Source organism: Onychomys torridus, chromosome 1 (assembly GCF_903995425.1).
Source record: "Onychomys torridus chromosome 1, mOncTor1.1, whole genome shotgun sequence".
Lineage (NCBI taxonomy): Eukaryota > Metazoa > Chordata > Mammalia > Rodentia > Cricetidae > Onychomys > Onychomys torridus.
This window is the reverse complement of record NC_050443.1, coordinates 121,123,305-121,148,241: the sequence shown is the minus strand read 5'-3', so window position 1 is coordinate 121,148,241 and position 24,937 is coordinate 121,123,305. Positions and strand designations below refer to the sequence as shown.

Below are 24,937 nucleotides of genomic sequence, written 5' to 3'. Positions count from 1 at the left end.
GAGGAAGAGGTTCAGAAATTTATTGCCTGACTGGGCCAGGTCACTGGGCTCTATGGTTACTGGGCTTTGTCTCTCTTCTGGGACAAGGGTTTCCTCCAGAGGACCAACAGGACAAGCAAATTCACCAAGAACTGCACATGGCCAAAGATGGAGACACCATAGCTGCGGTATAGCAGGCCACCCAGGGTGGGTCCTAGAGTTCGGGTCAGTGGATGCACAGACGAAGAGAGTCCCAGCATGGTCCCTGGGAGAAAAGAGCAATAGCAGTCAGACCCTGGGCAGGTCTCTGGATAGGCTGCCTACCTTCTGGCCATAGCCCAGTCTTCTGCCCATTGTTCATGGATGGCTCGAGACAATTTTCAGAGTACCTGTCCATATTCCTCACATACACCCCTCACCTCCAGCAACCCCTGCCCCCCAATTAAGCACAACACCCTCCACTCACAGGGTCAGCTTCCCTGTGTGCTCCAGAAATTTCCCAAGCAAGGGAGGAGTCTGGGAAAGGGGTCAAAGGTCAGAATTAGGCCACACCCTCCCAGACCTGTCAGTATAGATATAATTTGCATAGGCTGGGCTCCACCCAGGACATCTGGGGTGCTGGCTTTCACACAGTCTCCTAATGGTGACTGGGATGGCCAGTGTGGATTCGGCTAGGGAGGGTCTGGTCCCCTGAGCCACGGTAGGGTTCTAGGGCTGGCATTCTGGTTGGGCATGGGCCTCTCATATGGCCCTTCCTCTTCTTGTTCCTCTACTACCCTCCTATAACTTCAACAGATCTCAGCACTATGGGGCTACCAGTGTCCTTGCCTGAGTGCGTGAGCTCATATCTCCATGTCTTTGGTCAGCTGTTTCAGTGTGGACATGCCTGTATAGGACCTTGTTAAAGTGACTGTCGGTGGAGAACAGTACCCATCCCACCTGCCATCCCCAGGTGGGAGTCACATACTGCCCCCATTCTGCTCCAGAAGGTGACCGACCAACCCACCAAGCTTTGCTACTCACTGGTCAGGATCTTCTGAGACCAGCCTTTTAACTGGGCCAAGACAAGGGCCTGTAAGGCCCCACCTACACTCAGAGCCCGCCTTGGGGAAACTCAGATGCAGCCTCTCTCACTGCCCACAGGCCTGCAGACACTAACTGACATCGGGCAATTACCGCCTCCTCTGCAGGCTTCTGTTCCCAGGCAAACCAGGCTCTGCTCTTTCCAAGCTAAGGGGTGGTACCACAGGCATGACTTGGCCTGGGTGGCTTGGCCTGCTCCTCCTGGCCAGCCCCACCCTCCTCTAGCCTGGCTTAACACCTCCTTAGCTCCTTTCAGAGAGACTTTCTGGCCCAGCCCTTGGGAGCTACAGAGTGGCCAGCATGGAGTGGCCACCCTAGACAGCCTTGGAGGCCAGGCCAGGAAGATTTTCCTTGCTCTGTGCATTCAAACCCTCCATTCAGGAAGCTCTGAGCACTTTGCTGTCAAGGACTGGGAAGTCCCCCATGTTCTTTTCCGTCTCTGGCCTCATTACCACTCCAGCCACCAGCTGTTTCCCTAAGTGGCCCTGTAAGCCCTTCAAGGCCCACTTCTTTGCTCCTCTGGCCTCTGCCTAGACAAACTCTGTGGTCTCTCCCCTTTTTAGTAAAATTTTGACATGGATCAGAGCCAAGCCAAATGCCTCTTCCAGGAAGCCCTCCACCTGTGCCCTTGCCTGACTCTACCTGTCAGCAGGGCTAGGAAAGGACAGGATCTTTACCTGGGTTCTTCTTTCTTGTCACCCCCACCTTCTCTGGCCCAGGCCACTGGGAGGAGCCCTGACTCTTGGGACCCCTATGTGTAACTCACCTGTGTCTGAAGCAGACACGGCCTTGGTCAGCATGCTGTCGGTGACCACGTTGAGGGTACAGAGACTGAATACCAAGCCAGGCATCAGAAAGCAGAAGTGGAGAACATTGGACATCAGCGCCTGGCAGAACAATGGGCAGGGCCGTGCTCAGCAGGGAAGTTGCAAAGCCAGATGGCAACCCACCCTGAGGTCCCATGCATAATGCCCCAGCACGGAAGATGCCTTGGTTGGAAGGAGAGGTAGTGCAATGTGGCCTGAGGCAGGTCAGGGACTTAGGCACACTCAAGACATGGATGGATGGAGGATCGCCTGAGACCTGCTTCACAGGGCAGCTCTGTGTGTGTGTGTGTGTGAGTGTGTGTGTGAGTGTTCTTACCATGCCCAATCCCACAGCAGCAAAGACCAGCACACTGGATCGCAGCAGGGCTTCCTCTGGGAAACGGGTGCTCAGTCTCCCAATGACAAGGCCCTGGATCACCTAGGAAGGATGACATGGGGGGAGAAGACAGTCTAAACCAGCAGTTCTCAACATGTGCGTCTTCACCCTTTGGGGGTCAATTGACCTTCACAGGGAGGGGTTGCCTAAGACTATCAGAAAACACAGATATTTACATTATGATTCAAGTAGCAACAAAAATAATTTTATGGTTGGTTGGGGGTCACCACAACATGAGGAACCGTATTTTTTTTTTTTTTTTTTTTTTTTTTTTTTTTAGTTTTTTGAGACAGGGTTTCTCTGTGTAGCCCTGACTGTCCTGTCCTGGGATTTGCTCTGTAGATCAGGCTGGTCTGTGGTAGGATTAAAGGTGTAGGCCACCACTGCCCAGCTTTTTTTTTTTTTTTTTTTTTTTTTTTTTTTGGTTAAGGAACTGTATTAAAGGATTTCAGCATTAAGAAGGTTGAGAACTATTGTTCTGCACATCTGCCCTTTTGAAAGGGTTTTGTCAGAAGAGAAGGTATTCTAAAAAGACACTTGTAAGCCTCTCTCTGCCATCAGAATTTTGAAACAATAGACCCTAAGGCACTGGAATTTTCCTAGGAGTCTCACATTGGGGAAGGGAAAGGCTGAAGCCTGGTGCCAGCCAGAGGGGGAGCTTGTCTCCCAGAGAGATCTCACAGAGTTCCGAGAACTTGTTAAACCATCTTGTAGGAGAGACTGGAGCCGACAGTGATGGGTCAGTGACAGGCAGGACCACACCTTGACCAGGACTGCTGAGGAATGCACACCTCCCGCCCTCTGTTTAAGCCTGAACCTCATATCTGGACCCTGAGGACAGACTTGAGAGTCTCTGGACCTCTTTGTCCATCTTCCTGACGTGGTCGCACTGAATGACTCTTCTGCCTGCTTTTCTCTGTTACCTGTCTCTTTAGTTGACCTATTGAGAAGTGGTTGAACCAAGGTTGCTAGGGCTCCAGGACCTAAGCTCTGACCCTGACAATTCTGAAAATACCTTCAAGGCAAGGGGACTTCTGGACTGGTGGCTAGGGTCCTCTCAATTATTTGCATTCCTTGACAGTACCTTCACCTCCAGCAGGGATTGCATCCAGAGCAGACACCTGAGTCACGTGGTTCCTAGAAAGTCACAAGGTCATAGGCTCCTCTCAAGAAAAAGGGAAAGAGAATCCATGCCAGGGATACTCAGGGACACCAGAGACATGACTCAGCAGGCCAGGCAGCCTAGGGTGAGGCTCCCTATCTCACCATCAGATAGGAAGTGCCCGTCTCTACTAGGAAGGAAGTGTGTGAGACCAAAGGCCAGGACTGAGTAGAGTCAGAGCTGTCAGACCGCTGGAGCCTGTGGTTGTCAGGGTTCCTGGGGTTGGATCCAGGCTTGCAACCAAACCGGTTCAGCCACAACCCCCACCATGCCTGGCAGAACCCTGTTGCTTCCTACAGAACCATCAATGTCTTAGAAAAACAAACCTTCTCTACATGGTTTTATGGAAGCATTTAATGCTGGCCTCAGCCACTTGGACCTCCATCCTGACTACCCGCCCCAGCCTCAACTTCCCCATTAAGTTGAAACTAAGCTTCTAGACGCCATGCAGGCCTCACCGTTATCTGACAAAACAGCCAAGAAGGCCACTTTCCCTCTGCCTTCTCACACAGTCACCAAGGCAGTTCCTGTTGCTGAGCCTCTACCCAGCAGCTAAAGCTGAAGTCTCCTCCTTTTACTCAGACTCCTTATCACTCCCCAGAAACCAGCAGGCCACCATTCCCTGTAAATGTCACCAATGCCTGGTCTTTGTCCAACCCCAGTCCCTCCTCATTCCTTGCTATTCCCTTCTGGTATCACGCTCCTTTTACAGCGCCTCTCCCTCTTACTCAGAATCTTAATTGCTACCCTAGGAGCTCTCTCTATACGGCCCCTACCTCAGTGCTGGCTAAATGGCTAGCATCCTAGAACAGCTCTGGGTGATAGTCAGGTATCAGGGCTACCATAGGAGTCTTTCTTGAGGGGTCCTTAAGAGACATGGTCTGCTAGCCGGATGGTGGTACCTCATGCTTTTAATCCTAGCACTCAGGAGGCAGAGGTAGGCAGAGCTCTAAGTTCGAGGCTAGCTGGTCTACAGAGTGAGTTCTAGGATAGCCAGGGCTACACAGAGAAACTCTGTCTGTCTCAAAAAACAAAAACAAAACAACCAAACCACAACAACAAAACAAGATAGATAGATAGATAGATAGATAGATAGATAGATAGATAGATAGATAGATAGATAGACAGATAGATAGATGAGATGGTCTGCAAGCCTGATGGAGCCATGACCCCGAACCTACACTTCAGGACTCCCTGCGTACTGCTCCCCAGTTCCCCAGTGTCACCATTCCCCGGGAACCTGCGGGAGCATAGGAGTAGGCAGGATATGGCTTGCATGGGAACTTTCTTCTTGGGACTTTTGGTGATCACTCCCACCCTGATGTGTTTGGGACATGCCAGGCCCTCAGCCTTACCCTCTATCCACGGGCACAAGTCTACCCACTCTTGGCTGGTCTTGGGGCCCAGAGCTCTATCACACCCACTCTCTTGGCCTCCCTTTCCCACTCTCCCCTGTGCTAGGTCCCTATGCCAGATCCCTAAGCCTCTCCAATAATCCCAAATTACTGCTCTAACTTGCCACACTACAGCTCCAGGTGACCATAACTATAGACCCCAGAAGTATCTGTCTCCAAGGGCCTGGACTTCAGCTGAGTATAGGCTGGTGTGGCCTGGCAGCAAGCAAATGGCAAGCAGCTCATTCATTCATTCATTCATTCATTCATTTTTGAGAAAGGGTATCAGTCTAGACTAAAAATCACTATGTAGTTAAGGATGACCTTGAACATCTGATCTTCCTACCTCCACCTCCTGAATGTTGGGATTACAGGCGAGCACCATCAGACCTGCTTTATGTGGTTCTGGGAATGGACCCCAGTGTGTGCTAGGCAAGTACTCTACTAACTGAGCTACATTCTCAGCAAGCAATCCATTTGGAATGAAGCTCTGCTTACCCATGGGGCAGTATTGGTGATTTGTTTGTTTCTTTTATTCCCATCAGGGTGTCCCTTCTGGTCAGATTAGAGGCTTTCCTTGTCCTTGGGAGTGGGGCTGACCAGGGAGTAGGCCAACTCTGAGCCTGGAAACTCAGACAGCAGATGGCTCAGAGGTACAGCAATGCCACCAAGCTTCCAGAATGATCTGGACCCCTCCACTGCTAGTCTCAGAATAGCCACTCATGTGCACTGACCAACAGGCAGTCATACTGGGCCACGGTAGCATGTCACCACCTGTCTGCCACCCAGGGTCTGGTCAAATGCCAGTAGGAACCAGAGAGGGGATAACTGGCTTTAACAATGCTGGCCTTGGGCTTGGAGCCATGGACTCTGAGGGGCTAGCTGAGAGGATGCTCTACTTGTACCTCAAACATGCCCAATGGCACCCCTGACCTCCAAGGGTACCCTTGACTCCCTATAAGGGCAGCATACTAGATGCCTATGCCCTGCTCTTAAGGAGGTCCTGGAGTGCCTAGGATCTTTCTCATGACTTTTTCATCCCCAGCTACCCCACGGGACATGTATCACGGTTAGCATCACTCAACTAAGAAAGGAAATGGAGTCTGAAAATTTGCTACATTACACAGTTAGGAAGAACAGACCTTGACTCCAGTCAGAGCCCACCACAGCATGCCCATCTCTGGTGTCTTCCATCCCCCAGATCTCTCTCTCTCTCTCTCTCTCTGTGTGTGTGTGTGTGTGTGCGCGCGCGCACACGCGCGCATGCACCTCCCCAGACACTCCCTAAGACAGGACCCCCAGGTGGGAAAGGAGGGAGCCAGGATGGCCATAGCAGGTCTCCCGGAGGCTAATGCTGGGAAACTGAGTCCTCTAGGCTCTGCAACATTCTCTGCACATGCCCCACTCACCATCTGGAGGACTCCAAAGAAGGACATGAGGTAGCCAGCCTGTGCAGCCTCTAGCTGGAAGAAGTCCATGGAGATGATGGAGAACATCACCATGAAGAGTCCTGGGTAGAAGAGCAGGTCAGCCATGGTATCAGGCCCCACTGCAGCACACACCACCCTCCTGTGTCCTAGGCAGGAGACTTACCTGGCCAGGGAGGGCATTTAACACCATCTGGGATTCTGTAGAAGTTGACTCCCTGGGGGATTGTTGTTAAGTAGTCCCAGTGAGCTACAAGGTACCAGGATGGGAACCCAGGGTGTCATGGGAATCCTCAGAGGCCCCTGCCACTTAGGTGTGTGTGTTTGGGGCGGGGTTCAGGTCCCAATCACTGTAGCTGAAACATCCAGCCTAGATGGATGGGTCTGGTCCCAGCTGGCAGGTGGGACAGCTTCATGGTGTTCACTACCATCCCTGCCAAGGGCTTCAGTTTGGTGTTGTACAGCCTTTTGGGTTTGGAAAGAGTTGAACCTTTGGGGTTCTAATACCTCTGAGCCCAGAGTGGGATCAGTGGTAGGATCCCTGCCTGGCTTTTGTGAGGCTCTGGGTTCTATTCCCAGAATCAAAAACAAAATCTTCAGACTGTGGCGGTGTCTGAATGATAGGCTCACTATGGTACGTTCAAAGCAGGGGACACTGGGTAAAGAGTCCTGTGCAAGAGCTAGAGCAAGAGGCTCCAGAGTCTGGCCACCTCTCAGGCCTTCTGGAAGCCAGGTCTGGGGGTGAAACAGAAAGGTTAGCAAGAATCTGTGGGCTGTGGACCAGGCCCTGAGGTGGCAACCCATAAGAGGATCCAGAGCATGGGAGGACACTGACCTCCTTCTCCTCTCTGTGTGCTGGCACACAACTTGAATCTGCACTTACAGTGTGTACTGGAAGCCCCCACAGATAACTGGACAATAAGGACTCAGAGGCAGAACAAAGCATCACCTAGACCTGAATCTCCAGGGCTTGGGTTCTCAGCCACCCCAGCCCCTGGACATGAGTGGAGATGGGCAGTGAAACTCACCTGAAGGGAAGCCAGAGATCACTTTGACCAGGAATACTGGCAACACACTAGGCAGCAGCAGCAGGCGGGTGATGGCCTTCAGGTCAAACACACTGGCTTTGGTTCCACCTGGTCACCAGGGACATCAGTCAAAACCACTGGTGGTGGGGCTCTGGCTGCCAGCCTTGTCCCCCAGGCTTAGAGCTGACAATTGTCTTGGCCGCCTCCTCCCACAGCCTCTGGTGTGGGGGTTGGGCCACTCATCACACTTTGACCAACTCAGGACCCCTGCCTCCCAGGTGAATAGGGGAAAGGTGTTCAGGAGAAGATGCACCTGGCGTCAGTTAGCTCTGCTAGAACATTTCTCGATAGTCGACCTTCTTGACAAGGGCAGCTGCTCCCAGTCCAGCCAGAAGGCAAGAACAGCCAGAGAGACATGCCTTCACACCCTGGACACTCTCAGTCACCCGTCTCCCAGCTATGCCTAAGTTTTCCCCGGGGCCCTGCTCCTGATTCTTGTATCAGCCTCCAGTCCCCAGGAGTCTCCCAGGTTAGTCTCCATCTCAGTTGCTGGGCAGAGGCACAGAGGTACCCTTCTGAAGAGCTGGCCTGGCCCATATTTGCCTCCACCTCAGTGGAATCACCCACCGAGCCAGTAACTTGACATAGCTCTGGACACTCAGCATTCAGAGACTAGCAGCCACCCTCACACCCGCTGTGTCCCCTGGGTATTCCCTGGCTTTTCTAGACTTGCCTTTAGAGCCTCCCTGCTCAGGGCCTTGGCTTGCCTGACTCCTATAACTGTGTCCAGCTTGACCTACAAGGAATCAGCAGCAAGAAGTGGAGAGGAGACTTCACCTCCTCTATGTGCCCTCTAAACCTCTTGGCTAGAAGGTCTTCCTGTTCCCAGTAGAGGCTTCTGGGACAAAGTGGTATGCATTGGCCCAGTTGTGGGCAGGTGGGGCTTACCCTGATGGGCTGACTGGACGCTGGCCTCCTTGGTGGTGACAGGGACACAGGTAAAGCTGAGGACAGCTCCTAGGAGTGTGACCACAAGTGCCACGATGGCAGGACACTGGATCCTGGGGGCACAGCCTGGGTTATACAGCGTGCTACTGCAGGGATACATTCTGAAGCAACCCCCACCCTGCCTTGTCCTTTGGCCCCATTAAGACCTCCCCTGCTAAAGGTGCACAGTTCCAGACACTCGGTCCCTTAAAGTATGTTATCAGATAACAGTTGCCCCAACATGCAGGCTTTGCAGCCTCTGGGAGGTAGGGGGGTGGGTGGGTGGTGGGGTGAGGGGGTGGGGTGGAGGCTGGGACAGTATGTGACTCTAGAGGGTTGCAGTACTGAGGTAGAGTGGCCTTGCTCAGGGTACAGTTGGTTCCCAGGTTCCTCAGGGACTGACAGGTTTGTGGGTGTCCCTGAGGACAGCTTTAGAGACCTAAGATCAGGTGCAGGGTCCTCTCGCCAGTGAGGGCAGGCTGGGCACTAAGTGGTCTCTAAGAAATCACCTTTCTTCCTCCAAAAGACCCTTCTCCACTCCCTAGGGGGCAGGACCTGCCAGGGCTGGGGAGTTTGGGTTCTGTGTCTCAGGCCCTTGATGCATGATTCTGTAGGGAACCCTCCTGCTTGCCAGAGACTCCCTGTCCCCTGGGTGCCTTGCTATGAATCATGGAACAACCCAATACTTTCAGTACAGCCTGTCCCTCTAGGAAAAAACCAGACACCTGGGGACTGGTCTTTAGATCTCATAGTCTTCTTCAGTGCCAAGCCCAGCACTTCCTCTGAGTAGGGAATTTCTCTGAGTTAGCCGAGGACCCCAGGCTGGTACACCCTTCCCTCCTCAGATTTGAGAACTCCTACATACTCAGTATGCTGCCCATCCCCCAAGCCAGGCCCTGGTCTCAACAGGGTACTTTTTACCATAGGCTTAGAATCTGGACCCTACGAACAGACAGACCTAAGCTGGCCATTGCATTGACAGTTCAGCAGGTAAATGTGACCAGCTGTTCACATGGACTGTTAATATACTGCCCCAGACCTCAGCAGCATCCCACACTTGCTCTGTTCTGGCTCCTGGACAGACATGAATGAGAGTCAGGGTCTTGGGAGAACCCCCAAGCTGCCAAACAAAACCAGTTTAAACTGCCTGTGCCCCTCCCCATCATGTACATGCATGCACAGACATGCTCACCAATACAGCGTATCTCTCTCATACAGAGGGACAACAGATACAACCACATATGCATATACAGGTACCTTTGCTAGAACTCTGACATACACCTGCAGGCAGGGGGTATCAAGGAAACCAGCAGGACCACTGAGAGACCAGACCTCAACATCTCTCCCCAGTGTGGGGGCTGGCACATCATTCTTGCTATTTCCCTACCCTCCAGAGCAATTGGGCATCTAGTTCTGACTGCTATGGCTCCTTCCTTGGCCAATATCAGGAAACATAATACTGGACCCCAGAATGGGACCTCTTCAGGCCCCAAGGGACTGGCAGGAAATGATGGGTGACATAGGGAGGGATACCCTTTCCAGTGGCTGGCCTCAGAGGCCTTTCTTTTGGTTACTGGTCTCTGGAGCCCCAACATCACTGCATGAGGCCTGGCCAGGTGGGGACAAAATCTGCTGTTTTCATTAGAAGCTCCAGAAGCACTCAGGAGCAGAGGTGGGCACCTATGATGCTATTTTAGCAAACTGGTGACAAGTGAGGGTAGGTGGTAGGGCCCTAGGTCCCTTCTTGGATCCTGTCTGTCTTCTGAGTGGTGACCAGCAAATCAAAGGCCAGTATGCCCTGGGAATGCAGGCTCCCAGGAGAACCTGAGCCCACAAGTGGCTGCTGCCTGTGAAAACTGGGTTGCCACTCACTTCAAACTCAGAACTCCTCAAAAACCAAACACTGAAAGGAAAGCAGGCAGGAAGGAAAGTCAGTGGTGGGGGTGGGGATGTGTGGCTCAGTGCTAATAGTCTTGTCTAGTGTATGCGAGGCCCTGCGTTCAATTTTCCCAGTACTGGGGGATGGGAAGTGAAACTCTGGGTCAGTGAGGTGGTTCAGAAAGAAAGGTGCCTGTCGTCAAGCCTGCTGACCTGAGCTTAAGCCCTAGAATTCACAAAGTAGGAGAGAACTGACTTGCACATTGTCCTATGACCTCTACAACCACACCATGGCTCATGCTCCCTCCTGCTAACACACACACACACACACACACACACACACACACACACACACACACACACACACACACACACACACGATGCAACACAAAAAATAGGGGCCTGGAGAGATGGCTCATCAGTAAGAGCCCTCACTTTCAGAAGACCCAAGGTTAATTCTGAGCACCCATATCAGGTAGCTCACAATTGCCTGAAACTCCAGCTCCAAGGAACATGACACGTTTCTCAGACTTCTTGGGCCTCACACTAACACATGGCACCTATACACAAATAAAAATAAATAATTGCCAGGCAGTGGTGGCACACACCTTTAATTCCAGCACTCAGTAGGCAGAGGCAGGCAGATCTTTAGGTTCCAGGCCAGCCTGGTCTACAGAGCAAGTTTTAGGACAGCCAGGGCTATACAGAGAAACACTGCCTCAAAAAAGCACACAAACAAACTGACAGACAAACCACAAAACAAACAAAAAACCCTAAAAAAATAATATATTTTTGTCTTTTTAGTAAGGGTCTCACTCTGTAGCCTTGGCTGGTGTGATGCTTGTTACGTAAAGCCAGCTGGCCTCAGACTCTCAGAGGATCACCTGCTTCTGCCTTTCACCTGCTTTAAGACTTTAAGATGTGCACTGCCTTGCCTGGTGAAAATTACATCTTTAAAATTTTTTTCTTTAGAAAAAAAGTAAGATTATAGGGCAGATAACTACCCTAGGGCTTTCGAGCTTGTGAGATAGTATGACACAGCTCCAGGGCCTCTGGGTTATCGCACCCCAGCAAGTTAGTCAACAAGCTCCCCCTCAGGGTCCCGCCTCTGTGACTTGTACAGGTGCAAGACCATGCTGGACAGGTTCTCAAAACACCGCACACCTTGTGCCTCATTTTATACTTTTTCTTTTCTTTCTTTTTCAAAACGATTACTTCATTCTTATTTCAGTGCATTGGTGTTTTGCCTGCCTACATGTCTGTGTAGGGTGTCAGATCCCCGGGAACGAGAGTTACAGACAGTTGTGAGCTGCCATGTGGGTGCTGGGAATTGAATCTCCCCATCACCTTCTTCCCATCCACTGATGAGTGGAAACTGGATAGGTGGGCACATGGAGAGCTGTCAGAGATGAGGGATCCTCCATAGACATTGTTCCCACCCTCCCCTGGCTGTCTTTCCTTCCTTCCTTCCTTCCTTCCTTCCTTCCTTCCTTCCTTCCTTCCTTCCTTCCTTCCTTTCTTCCTTCCTTTCTTTCTCTTCCTCCCCCCTCCTCTCACTTGCTTTCTTTTTCTTTTCTTTTGAGACACAGTCTCACTATGTAGCCCTGGCTGGCCTAGAACTCACAGACATCCACCTGCTTCTGCTTCCCAAGAGTTGGGATTAAAGGCATTCGCTAGCCTGGCATAGTGGTGTAGAGGCAGAGACAGGCAGATCTCTGTGAGTTCAAGGACAGCCCAGTCTACATAGTGAGTTCAAAAACAGCCAAGGCTACATAGACTGTCTCAAAAACAAACAAACAAACCTCAACAACAACAAAAAGCATGCGCCACCACACCTGGTACATTTTATTTATACTTTTTTTTTTTTTTTAAATAAGTTGAGCCAAGACTTCAAGGAGATCAGTTCAGCCTCTCACTGACCCTCATCATCACCTTCTTCCCATCCACTGGTGAGTAGAAACTGGATAGGTGGGCACATGGAGAGCTGTCAGAGATGAGGGGTCCTCCATAGACATTGTTCCCGCCCTCCCCTGGCTACCCGACTGCATTTCCCCAGTTGCAAATGAGGGCTAGACTATAGCCATCTGTCTCCTCACTACTGTGCGTCTGTCTGGTGGTCCTGGAGCCTGGCTACCTATGTCCTATCTGCCAGCTGCAAGGAGGCTTCTGACACTGCAGCCATAGCTCAACAAACGGTCACTGCTCTTTTCCCCTTGTGTCCAGGGCCTGATTGTAATGCTGACGGTGGCCCTCTGCCTGATCTAGACTCTGCCCAACCCTATCTGGGTGCCTGCTGTGTTCCAGGATGACAATTCCTTCCTTAGCACTCTGGACCCCTGCCCAATGTCTCCAAAGCCCTGAGAAGGACTGTAGAGCCAAGGTCCTTGATGCCAGGAGCTAACATGCAGATGTGGCTTAAAGCCTCTGGTTACATATTCTCTCCCATAATTTGGAAGACAGGGTGCATATGATGCCTTTCACAAGAGGTGGGGGAGAGGACTCCAGAGCACCATTGAACACCCAGCCTGGGACTTTAGTCACAAACCACCTGCACCACCTGTCTTGTATGTGCCCAACCTAGCAAGCCCCATGGTTAAGATGAATCTGAAAACAAAGGTCCTGCAGGTGGAGTGATCCTATAACCCCCAAACAAGTTTTGAATCCCCTTTACCTAGTGCTTACTAGCCTGGAGCTCCCTCCAAGCTCCTCTTCCCGCCTCTTCATTGTGACACAGGACTCTCACCAAATGAACAGTTTCTTCTTGCCTGGAGCCTTTGAAGACTTGAGGGGTGAGGAACGCCACCACCCCTCCGCCTCCCTGGCTTTGAGAGGCCCATTCTTTAAGGCTTCAGGGACCAGATAAGATTTGCAATCAATGCATAGTCCTGGGTATGACTCTGAGCAGGGGTCATAAGGGCCACTTGGTATCCAGGAGGGTTTGCAGGTGGCCACTGTTATCTCGGGGAACCTGACCCTCAGGGTCTGTGGCTAGATACGCCCTAGCTCAGTTCTTAACGTCCCACCAGACTTGGTGGCGTCTGTTCAAATTCCTGCTCTTTGTGGGTGACAGTCCAGACTCCTAGGCTACAGGTCAAGCTGGGCCAACAACATGCTGGATGGCTGTAGTTGAGCTGGCCCTCACTGGGATGAGAGAAAGAAGTCCCAGTTTGCTGTGGCCCTGGGTCACTTGTTCCGGGTTTGCATGATTCCTCAGTAGCTCTGTCTTCCCTGGACATCCTGGTCTGAGCCCTGTGAGCTTGAATCTGAAGAGTGGTACAGGTGAGGCTGGTTGTCACCTCAGCTTTACTTACAGCAGGGGTTCTCAACCCCTCTGGGGGCTGAAGGAGCCTTTCACAAGGTCACACATCAGATATTCTGTCTATCAGATATTTACATTATGACTCATAATAGTAGTAAAATTAGTTACAAAGTAGCAGCAAAATAATTTTATGGTTGGGGTCACCACAACATTAGGAACTGTATTAAAGGGTCGCAGCCTTAGGAAGGCTTACAGGGCAGCCTGCCTAGTTTGCCAGTCACTGTTTCATACCCCAGCTCTTGACCACTGGGGTCACTTCCACAGCTCCCAGGATTGAACTTGGATGTCCTATGTTGTCTTAAACCCCACAGGTCTCGGTCTCCTAGGGTCTCCTAATACCCATCAGTAAACCTGAGGGCTCCACCTTCAAAAGAATGAAGACCTGACCTCTTGGGCACCCCTCCCCCCTCCCTGGGCCTCAACCACTTAGGCCACTCACTGCATGTCTGCCTCCAAAGGGCCAGTATCCCAACAGCAGGGACTTACTACATGGCCACTAGGGACTCCATAGGTAGCAATGGTGGTCCCTGAGACAATGTGAAGGTGGTGTCCTCATCACCCCAAATGCCCTTTTGGACCTTGCCCCCATCTTCCTGTCTCTGGTCACTCTCCCCCCTTGGATATTTTCAAATAACCAGGGTATCTTGTCTATGGGACTGTGCCTCCCTTGACAGGTACCTACACTCACAAATGCCGCTGCCCACCCATAGGCAGGGCTCCTCTCTGGTCCCATGCCATGACCCTGGCTGTTCTCAGACTAGAGACTGACTCTTAATACTTGAACCAGGACCCGAGGGCCAATGGCTCAGGACCCTTCCCAAATCCAACACCAGGTTGTGAGATGCTGGGGTTCAGGGTGATAAGTTACAAGACCACCCCTACCTGCTGATGTGTGCATAGTGGCTCTGGGCTCAGGGCCCTCTTTGGGCAGCTCAGCCTCCTTGGTCTGAGCACTTGGCTGGCCCAAACCAGTTACACCAGTGCCCACCCCTGCAGGCTCCAGTGCCAAGTCCACTTCCTCCTCCTACTTGCTGCCCCAGGCTTCAGAGATGGGCATGGCTGGGGCCTTCTAGGGGGACAAGCTCCCAGGGGTGGCTAGAGAGACAGGGGACAGAGAGACCCCTACGTGTCCTTGATTTGCATTAAGGAGGGGGAGGGTAAAGTATGGGTGGTTCTTGCCTGGGGTCGGGTGCAGAGTGGATTCATAGGTGCAGAGTGGGAGTTGGGGGGTGGGGAGAGTGTTCAGGTTGCCTGTGGGGATAGAAGCCCTCACTGTAGGACACCTGGGTCCTGTGGCTCTTTGGGAATGAGAAGTGACTTCAAATGGCTTAAATACTCAGGCCTCCGTGCCCTCACAATTATGTGGGAGACAACCACACTCACACCTGTGTGAATCCCAGAGGGTTGCCTGGCTATGGATCTGGCTAGTCACATCTGGTGGGACAAAGACAGACCCCTCAGCTATAAGCCATCAAGAAAGAACTTCCCATGTACCTCCCATAAATTCGGACAGCGCGAGGCCAGTTTTGTGCATGAAGGTTCGTTCGGATGTCTTATAGTGACAACTTGAAGAAGTTCCCATTCTCACTGCACACTGACCCAAGTCTGGGCACTGGACTGCCTCCTCATCTGGATCTCAGGTCCCCCATTCATTAAATGAGATGTTGAGGTTGGCCTCTTTATACATAATATAAATGTCATGGTTATAAAGGGTCTCAGATCTTGGGATAAAAGGAGGTAGTGAAGCTGATAGAACATTCTGGAAGGTGTGGCAGAGGAGAACATCATTTTGGGGGGCTGCTGGGAAGGAAAAGGGAGTGAGTGGTGTCTTCTGAGTCCGCAGTTGGGATGCAGACAATGCAGGTGAGGACAAAGGGGCTGTGGGAGGGGCTGGCTGGGGCACACTGCTGGTGGAAACTGTGTGGACCATCTGGGTAGCTCAGTACCTGAGGGTTAGGTCACCCCACAGCACCGGGGAGCTCGTTGAACCCATGGACCTACATCACAGGTGAGAAAACCTGTAGAGGTAAGGGGATGTACCCCTGTCCCCGGCAGCAGGAGGGTGGCCTTGGGTGTTTCCCCTGAAAGTTGCCTTTCCTTGGGTGCCTGTATCCCAAAAAAAGCTCCCCTAGACTGCCTCTTCTCCCCTGCACAGCCACAGTCTGCTTATGCTGACCCCTTTTTTCTCTCCTTCTTTCCTGTGGTCCATCCAGGGACTGAAAAGCAGAGGCTACAGGGAAAAACCCTTGCTGGGTCTGAGTCACCTTGCTGTTGCAGCTCAGGTCCCTGCCCTCTGCAAGCCACACAGCTCCTCTGCATTCTAAACTTGAAAGGCCAGGAGCATCTAGGGCACTCTGGAGGATGTAGCAATGACTGTCCTCCGCTGGCAGGGGTGCTCAGCTGTACATCTGCTCCACGGTCCTTTAGCTCAACTGTCCCCTGGAGATCTTCATGCTGCTCAGACCCTCTAGGGAGAGCCTGGTTTGGACTTTGGACTGCATATTGGTGTGGCTTGAGTTTGTATTCCGCTCCCACCCATGGGAAGAAAGAGCCAAGAATCTATTCTCTGTCCAGATCCCAATGGCCATCTCTGGTCTAGTCACTGTCCTTACCCACTTGAATGGTGCAGAGCCCCCACCCTCATCTCCCTGCTGTGTATCCATCCCCCACTTCTCAGCTCCAAGGCTTGGCTCTTCCCATTCCTTGGCCCCTGCAGCCACTTGGCCTCCTTACTTCCCTGGACCCCAGGGTTTGTGAACATTCTGGTTATTTGCCTCCTTCCTATCCAGCATTGGGTCTCTACTTAAAATTCACCTGCTCGGGTTGGGGATTTAGCTCAGTGGTAGAGCGCTTGCTAGGCAAGCGCAAGGCCCTGGGTTCGATTCTCAGCTCAAAAAAAAAAAAAAAAAAATTCACCTGCTCATAAATCCTGATGATCACCCATCCATCCCCATCCTAGTTTCTCCTTTCCATGTCTTACATAGTTCAATCCAACGTCATCATCATATCATCAGCAGCAGCGGCAGCAGTTTTTTTTTTGAGACAGAGTTTTTCTGTGTGGCCCTGGCTGTCTCTGGAACACCCTTTGTGACCAGGCTGGCCTCAGACCCACAGAGATCCACCTGCCTCTGCCTCCTGAGTGCTGTGATTAAAGGCATTCACTACCACTGTCCGACTCTAATCCAACTTTATAACATCTGTGGGAAAGGTACTGTCTTTTCTATCAACCAGTTAAATAAGACAAAACTTCATTAAAAAATATAAAAGAGCTGGATATGGCAGTGCATGCCTTTAATACCAGCACTTGGGAAGCAGAAACAGACAGATTTCTGTGAGGTTGAAGTCAGCCTGGTTTACAAAGCAAGTTCTAGCAAGTTCCAGGCCAGCCAGGGCTCTACATAATGAGACCCTGTTTTTTGTTTAAAAAAAAAAAAAAAAGAAAGAAAGAAGGAAAAGATTTAAAAAAAAAGAAAGAAAGAAAATGAAGCTGCTTGGCCGAAACTCAAATTCCTCTAGGGTCATCAGTTCTTAGAATCAAAAGCTGCTCAAGGTCGGGAACTTTGCTCAGAACTGCATTCTGCTTATCGGTTTGAAATCAGCAGATCTTGTAAGAACACAGAGGTGCACGTAAACACCAGACCAACCTCTGACCACTCAGAGTGAGGCATAGGACCCTTTGCCTCAGGAGTAAATACCTAGCTACCCCCTACTGGTATGCTTGTCCCCTTTTGCAGAAGTGAAACCTTTGGCCTTGGTGGTCATTTTCTTTGCCTTGGTGGTCATTTTCCTGGGACCCCAGACCCATTTCTAACACACCCTAGAGACTTGGACTGTCTTATTCCCCATTGCTCCCCAGAATCTAGAGCCCTGGAAGAACTTATTAGATACTCAATTAACACTAGTGAGCAGACAAGCTCAGGCCGCCATTCACATGCTGAGAGGACATTCAGGGCCGGAACAATGAGCCTCGCCATGTTTCCCTAGAGACCTTCCTTCCAAGCTGGGTCTGTCTTCACTGCAGGGGACATGAAAGCCCACCACAGACCATCCTGTAATGGGGCCCATGGTGTCAGCCCATACCTGGAACTCTAAGCTCAGCCATTGCCCAGATATCTCTATTGTCATTGGGTTGGTCTGAAGAAATTTGGGGAGCCTAGGCTACAGGCCCTGAAGAGGGCCTGGCTCGAGGAGGAAGTCAAGCCCCGAGAACCCGGGACTGGTGTTGTTTATCCAAGATGAGAGAGCCTGGTTGTGACCGAAGTGTCCCTCAGATAACACCTCTAAAGCACAAGGATTCCGGCACTAGGAAGGTTCTGTCCAGGAGACAGCCTACAGAGAATTGTGTGGATCTTGAGGACACAGGCTCATCTGAGAAGGAGCACACACCTGGGCCAGATGAGGCACCTGTCCCAGTACCACAGCTGACTTCAGGAGAGCTTTTGGTCTGAATGACTTCCGGTGCAGGCTGACTCTTAGGATCTCACTGGAACGGGTGCAGGGGGTTTGGGGCAAGGAGCTAGGGAACATGCTAAGTCCCAGGTGAGGCTTTTCTCCCAAGAGACCCTCACTTGCTTAAAAATAGCTGGGCCCATTAGGGAACAGACAAGAGAGCCTACCATCCTAGAACCATGTATTGGGGGATCTTTCTGAGGGGGAAAGGAACTGAGGCCCCAGGATAGGACCAGGTGAAGAGCTCCAGGGCAGAGAGCTGGGAACTTGGTAGAAGCCTAACTCAGTGGATCTCCTCAAGTCTGCAAGCTACTGTCAGAATTAACTTTTAGGGATGAGAAGTCAGGCACATCAGGCGGGCAGCACATCTGGGTACCCCTTCCTCCCTCTTCTTCAAAGGGACCCCGGCCACAGCCCCTCCCGAGAGTACAGGCACTTCTAGAAATAGCTTGAATGGGATTGACTGCAGTAAGAAAGAATGTCAGGACTCCCAGTTTACACACGAATGCCTAAGGTACTTTTCCAGCCCTTCCTTCTGGACAGGACAGGTGTTCCCAACGCGGTACTTTTACGATCTTGGACGTTATCATAGCGCCCCCTGGTGGCGACGCCACCCCAAGGCCCCCGCCCATCTTGCAGGTTGGTCCCCAAATGCTTGGTATTTAGGTGGAGAAACCAAGTCTCAGAGAGGTGGTGCTTCTGGGTCGATGGTCTGAGGGTGAGCAGGCTGCTCAGTGGCTCCCCGGCTCCCCACCTGGGTCCTCGCCAGGCCACTTACCCATACTTGGTGCTAAGGGTCCCGCCAAGCAGAAAGCCGAAGATGAGTCCAATGCCGAAGCAGAGACCCAGTCGGCCCAGGGCTGCGGGCCGTTCTGCGGGCGCCGTCAGATCTGTGATGACCATCTGGGCAGCTGTGGGTGGGAGGGGGCTGAGCTGGACCCGATCCCTCACCTTGGAGCGCCCCCCCCACCCCAGGGGTCCAGGCTCCTCCAACTAGGCCACACCTTGCAGCCCCTCCACCCAAATTGTATTCCCCACAGCCCCTCCACAGCGCCCTCCACCCAGGCCATGCCTCTACAACCCTCTCCACTCTATCTGGCCTGTCCCAGACCACGTACCATTTGGAGGCCATCACTCTTGCCATCCCACTCGTCTGCCACCTGCCCCCCCCACCTGAAGCCACGCCTTCATCTCTCCCCTCTACCCCCTTTCAGCTGGGCCTACCAGTCTCTACCTGGAAGAGTGTGCATGAGTGCTGCGGGTAAGCGTGAGGCGAAGAGCAGGAAGACACCAGGCAGGCCTGGGCTACAGGAGGCCGCCAGGAGCAGGTACAGAGCCGAGGCCGCCAGGAAGGAGAGTGAGAGGGCTGCCCGAGCCCCGCACTGGTCTGCGAACCTGGGGCAGCAGGGCCAGTCAGTCCCCAGCAGGCAGGGCCCTTCCCCTCCCTCCCCACTTGGGGCTGCTGGGAAGCTGGTGAAGGACCACCCAGGGCATGTGTGGGTATAGGGGCTTCTACCAAGGATATCATCTGTAGGCCTCCAGCTGGAGTTCAGGGTGTCACTAATGTGGCACCAGGGAAGCTTGGAAGCCGGCCAGGGGCTGGACCTCTCCTGCTCCCATTGAACAGGCATGCCAGGGACCAGCCTCTGAGGGGTCGACATGGGTCTTGTGGGTTCTGCATCTCTCATACACCATACCTGCCAAACACAGGCCCACCCAGCAGTGAAAGCACACCAAAGGTTGTCTGCAGGTAGCCAAAGGCGACAGTATCTAGGCCCAGTGTCCGAGACAGATACTGAAACACAAGAAGGGTCTGTAGTCAGACCACCTCAGATAGGTAAGGGTGGGAGGGAGCAGAGGGCAGTGTCCTGGGAGAGGAAGCCTTCCCTGAGGACCCTCTTCCTCCTCCCTCAGGTGGACCCTGTAGGGGTCCCAAGCCAAAGACTTCTGGCCCACCCCCTCTGCAGAACACACTTCAAGTGGGCCACAGAAAGACATCCATCCTCAATATTTAGTCTTCAAAACTTTATAGCATTGTCCTGGCCAGCAAGCAACTGCCTCCAAACTCCTTAATAACCTCTGAGATGTGGCCGCTGGCCAGCAAGACAGTCTGCTCCGTGAGTTCCTTAGGACTCAGCCCCACCATCTGATAGGAGAAGGGAGGTGGCAGTATCCCAATAGAGGGCCCAAGAAGTCCTGGGACCCCACGATCTCATCCTCTCCACCCGAGCTACACCCCACTTGAGCCGCCGTCTCCCTCCAGACCTCTGCTTCCTCCTTCCTCCTTTCCTGGCCCACCTGTCTTAATTGAATCTACAACCCTAAAGGCATCTTGTCCTAAGGAGAAAACTCCATAAACTCCCCTCTCTTCTCTTGAGGCCTTCCTGGGGGCCTCCATTCCTACAGTGGCCCTCTATTAGGACTCTTCCTAGTGCCTTCTCCTCCACTCCCTACAGCCTTGGGTCCTAGTCCAGGTGTTCCAGGTGTCTCCTGCCTCACCTGAAGCAGTTGCTTCTCTCCCCCACCCCCACCCTCCAGCAGTTAGCTCAGGGAAGTTCCAGCAGGTCTGATTGGCACCTGCCCCATCGGCTTGCTTCCTCCTCTGTGACCCTGTGCTCTAGACCGTGCTGGGTCTCCTACCTCATCAGTAGTCTTTCACACTTAGAAAGCCTGCTGTGGCCATCTCTACCATGTAGAGCCCCACGCCTCTGTCCCCCTGCCGGCATGTTCCTCCTCCACTCTGTAACGTGTCTGAAATCATCTCCAGCACAGCATGGCAGGAACTGAGCACTTGTCCTCCTTGATACCCACTGAGTCCTTGACTATTGTTGCTTTGATTTTATTTTTTCATTTTATTTATGTGTATGGCTGTTTTGCCTGCATATAGTCTGTGCACTATGTATGTGTAGAGCCTGCAGAGGGCAGCAGATCCCCTGGGACTACAGTTACAGGTGGGTGTGAGCCTCCACGTGGGTGCTGGGAATCAAACCCACGTCCTTTGGCAGGGCAGTCAGTGCTCTTAGCCGCAGAGCCCCCTAATATTGCTTCTTCGCCGCAGGCAGCATCGGGTCCCAGGACTGGGTCCAAAGTCCCAGTGTCACATCCCTGAACTCCTTTCTCTCACTACAACCAATCCACTAGCCGTAGATCTGCCCCTCTCACCTCTCCACAGTTCTCCCGAACCGTCCTGGAATCTCTTTAGCACCTGATGGGTGTGGTCCTGGGACCTCAATGCCTCCTCTAGCGGCAGGCTCAGCACCACCCCAGGGCTTTGCACTGGCAATGCTTCTCTGGCTGCCTTCACCCCTTTGCTCTTAGGTTGCCTTCTCAGCCAAAGTTTCCTGACCCCAAATCTGCCATGTGCCCTTAGACTGCTGGTGGCCTCACCCTTTCTGACTCCTGACCCCTTCTTTTTCTTTCACTACGGTGTAATTATTATACCATCACCTCTGAAACACTGTCAGCCGCCAGCTGGGGGCGGGGTAGCTCTCTGGTCCTTTGACTCTGCTGTGTCACAGGACTTGGTGGGGGTAGGCTGGCCAACCGGAGCCTCTGTCTGGGAGCCACTGCAGATCGCTGCAGGCTGTTCTGAGGCTGAAATATATTCTCCTCCCCGTGCCCACCCTCCTTCTATGAGGAGGAAGGTAAGGCTCCTGTCCAGGCTCCTACATTTCAGGAAGGAGGCTTGGGGTGGGGTCTTGGTGTGAACAAGCAGAGCTCAACTTAGAAAGGCTGATAGAGGGTGGGGTCCTGAGCTGGAAGTGTCTGCCACTCCCAGAATGGCCACAAAGGCCGGGGCTGCCTCTAACCCAGATCCCCAGCTGCAGGCAGGGCCAGGGCAGCCAAGACTCCGACTTCACATCTTGGTCATTTCTGACTCTGTCCTTTGTGTTCCTGAACCTTGGACTTTTGGATACAATGTGAGGAGGGTTCTGGCTTCAATCAAAATTCCCGAGTGCCTAGGCATCTCACTTCTGCCTAGCCTGGCCTGCTGACCATATACTGAGTGGGGCCCAAGCCTAACACAGAGCCAACCTCTCAACCCAACTCCAGCCAGCCTGGCCTTGAGACTCTCCAAGGTGTGTGCAAGGATGGACAGAAAAGGGAGATGGATAGTTGACCCCTGAGTTCTCCCACATGCCACTGCGCATACACCATGGAAGCCCATGGGCCGGCTCCTTCCAGATTTGTTGGGTGACTGGACAGTGAAAAGTAGGGATGAAGTAAAGGTTGTAGGTAGGTACCCTGTAGCCAATAGTGACTGTTCTGCCCCACCCCACCCGGATTCAGGCAGAGTCAGCCAGGTTGTCCTCATGTTTGGGTGGGTAAGGAGAGAAACCAATGGCATGGGTAACATGGAATAGGGTTGAAGTGTGGACACAAGGAAACAGAGGGGACAAAGGGATGAACAGACACCAAGGTCAGAAAAGACTAGGATTTCATACAGCCCTTTGGGACAGGAGATGAGTAGGTGTCCAGTACAGGCACCCAGGGGGAGGAACAAGGGAAGAGGGCAGCAAATAAGGGTGGTTACAGGAGGAGGGTACTGCCTCAAGAAGGGCAGAGAAGGAAGCTCACAGGTTGCGGGGGATGGGGGTGGGGGTGGTTTCAGTGGGTCTAGTTCCTAGGATCCTTAACTTATCCAGCAGGAGGGGTCCAACAGCATCAAGCCTCACTTTGCTCCTGGCCATTGTCCACCAGGAAGGCAGTGCGGGGCCTCTGGTGTGGGGTGTGGGTGTTACTCACTGGTATGATGGAGAACTGCATGAAGAGACAAGTTAGCTCCATGGCAGCCAGCACATAGGTGAGTATGATGATCCCTTGCCGTCGCAGAGCACCCATGCTGCCAGGGAGCTGGCCAGACATCATGGGCAGGCAGTATCTGGAGCCCTGCAGGGACCTGAGCCAGAGCAGAGCAAGCCTTGCAACAGGCAAGGGGCAAAAGTCCTGTTGATTCTGGCTGGGTGCTGACTCACGAGGTTGGAAGGGGTGGCCTGTGCCTACAGGAGAGGGACAAGAGAGTGGTGGACTGTAGAGCTCCCAGGGCTCCCCAGCTACTTCGACCTTCAAGAACTGGTCAGGTACCCTCCCCATCTGCCAGCTCCTGGTCTAGGGCATAGCCTCCATAGAGGAGGAGACAGGGGCATTCCATACTTCATGGGGCACCCCCAACTGAAAGGGACATCTGGCTGAGCCCCCAGGTGTCCTCCACAGGAAGACCCCATGCCTTATTTCTAGAGGGAAATGCAGGTAGGCATGGTTTCTGGCGGTTGCTTTTGGTGGGTATGGATGGAGTGGATACAAGTCACTGCGCAGGGGCCTTCTTAGCCCCACTGAGAACCTTCCTTCTTCTGGACCTGTCTGCAGCTCCAGGGTCTTCTGGAGTTGCAATGGTGTAGAGACTGGGGGACCGCTCAGCTCTTCAGGTCCCACCCTTTCAGGGCAGCTCAGCCTCACTTACAACGGGGCTTTCCTCCCCCGCAACCTCTTTCTTCCACGGGTGGAAATCTGATTTTACGGCCAGGCCAAGCCCCTTTCAAAGTTTTGCCTGACTCCACCATTAGGGCCCCAGGACAGCCTTCACCCGAGATTCCGTCAAGGGTCCTGATACCAGGTGGGCATCCTGGGTTCTGGAAGCTCAACAGGTGACCTCGGATACCTGTCTTCGCCGGGAGAGCGCAGGCTGCGTTCCTGGTGGGTGAACCCTCCCAGGTGTTTTCTGACACCTGTCCTTCCGCAGTGACCCGGGAAGGTCCCGCCCTACAATAGCCTGGGTCCTCCCACTTCTCCAGGGCTGGCCCGCCTGCCTGGCAGCTCGCTCCACCCTGGGATCAGGGCGAGCCTCTGAGTATTCATTGGCCAAACCAGACATGCCTCCCGAGACGCCTTCCCACTGTCTGCCCCAGCAGGGCTTGAGAGGTTCCAAGGTTGTCCTTCTGTCCTGCCTTGGACCCTACCCTGGTCGGGAGAAGGCTGGGGCCCCGACGGCTCAAGAGACACAGGGTGTCCATTTCCGGTTGGGGAGGGAAGACGAGGAGAAGGAGGGGGAAGAGGAGAGGAAGAAGGAGAGAGGCTGGCCCTGGGGTCCAGATTAAGGAGAAAAGGGGAAAGCAGAAACCTGGGGAGACCCACAAACACACTTGTCTGGGCAACTCTCGAGCACTAGATCTCTCTCCACAGACCAGGAGGTTTCTGGAACCTACAGAAATGCCTCCTTTCCCCCAAGTCCCCCTGCCTGCCCTGCTTCCACACTCCTGGAGGGGCAGAGATGCCTGGTACACAGCACTTTGGTCCTGATGGTGCCGAGGGAACCCTGGGAAGACACGGTTCTAATCTAGCTTGACCCAGGCCCAGTGAGAACATGCCTCAAAGCAGGCAGTCAGGGGCAGGGCCGTGGGAGTTCGAACGGTTAGATCGGGCCCAGGGCTCTGTTTCCAGGTGTGTGCAGTGTGTTTGGGGTAGATTCTAGTTCGAGAACTGGGATGGAAGATGTGTGTAAGTGTGGATCCCAGGTCCTCTGCTAAGAGGCTGTAGGAACCCACCACCCATGTCTGAGGGTTGGAGGAGACCAGTCAGCCAGAGCTTCCAGGAAGGATGAGACCAAGCCTGATATGGAAAGGAGAGGACTTGGGGGTCAGGAATGTCAGATCTCAGGGAAAGACTGGAGTCCAGGTTCTTCTGAGCTCCGTCAGGTAGAAGTGAGGAATAGTTCCTGTCAGGACAGTCCCCTGATTGGGTTAATTCTTTCCCAGTGGATACGCGACATCTTTACTGATTCCAGGGTCCTTGGGGCAGAGTTTAGGGGTTGAGTAAGACTGCCTTGGGACAGCTGGGGGAGGCTAAGGATCCTCTGGCATTCATGATAAGCAAGAAGGGACAGGCTACTCACCCACAAACAGAGCTTGCAGTTTGGGGGAACAGGCGGGTGGAATGATCCTAGCTTTTGTACAAGTTTCTAAACAGGCTCTGGAGGGGCGGGGCACTTCCTGGTTGTGAGGGAGTGTGGGAAAATTGCCCTTCTAGCTAGA

The 24,937-nt window shown here is 52.9% G+C and overlaps 1 protein-coding gene across 1 annotated transcript; it reads right to left on the bottom strand.

The window, feature by feature from the left end:
• Slc22a18 (solute carrier family 22 member 18) lies at window positions 1-24,847 on the bottom strand. Its single transcript, XM_036207265.1, has 11 exons — window positions 24,799-24,847; window positions 22,656-22,909; window positions 19,607-19,704; window positions 19,144-19,304; window positions 18,688-18,820; window positions 8,225-8,337; window positions 7,277-7,384; window positions 6,231-6,331; window positions 2,206-2,307; window positions 1,829-1,949; window positions 1-244 (listed from the first exon to the last, which is right to left on the bottom strand). Exons 2-11 carry the CDS (start codon window positions 22,776-22,778, stop codon window positions 57-59), a joined length of 1,248 nt encoding a protein of 415 aa, XP_036063158.1. The 5' UTR covers window positions 22,779-22,909; window positions 24,799-24,847; the 3' UTR covers window positions 1-56.
• Between the last annotated feature and the right edge of the window lie 90 nt (window positions 24,848-24,937).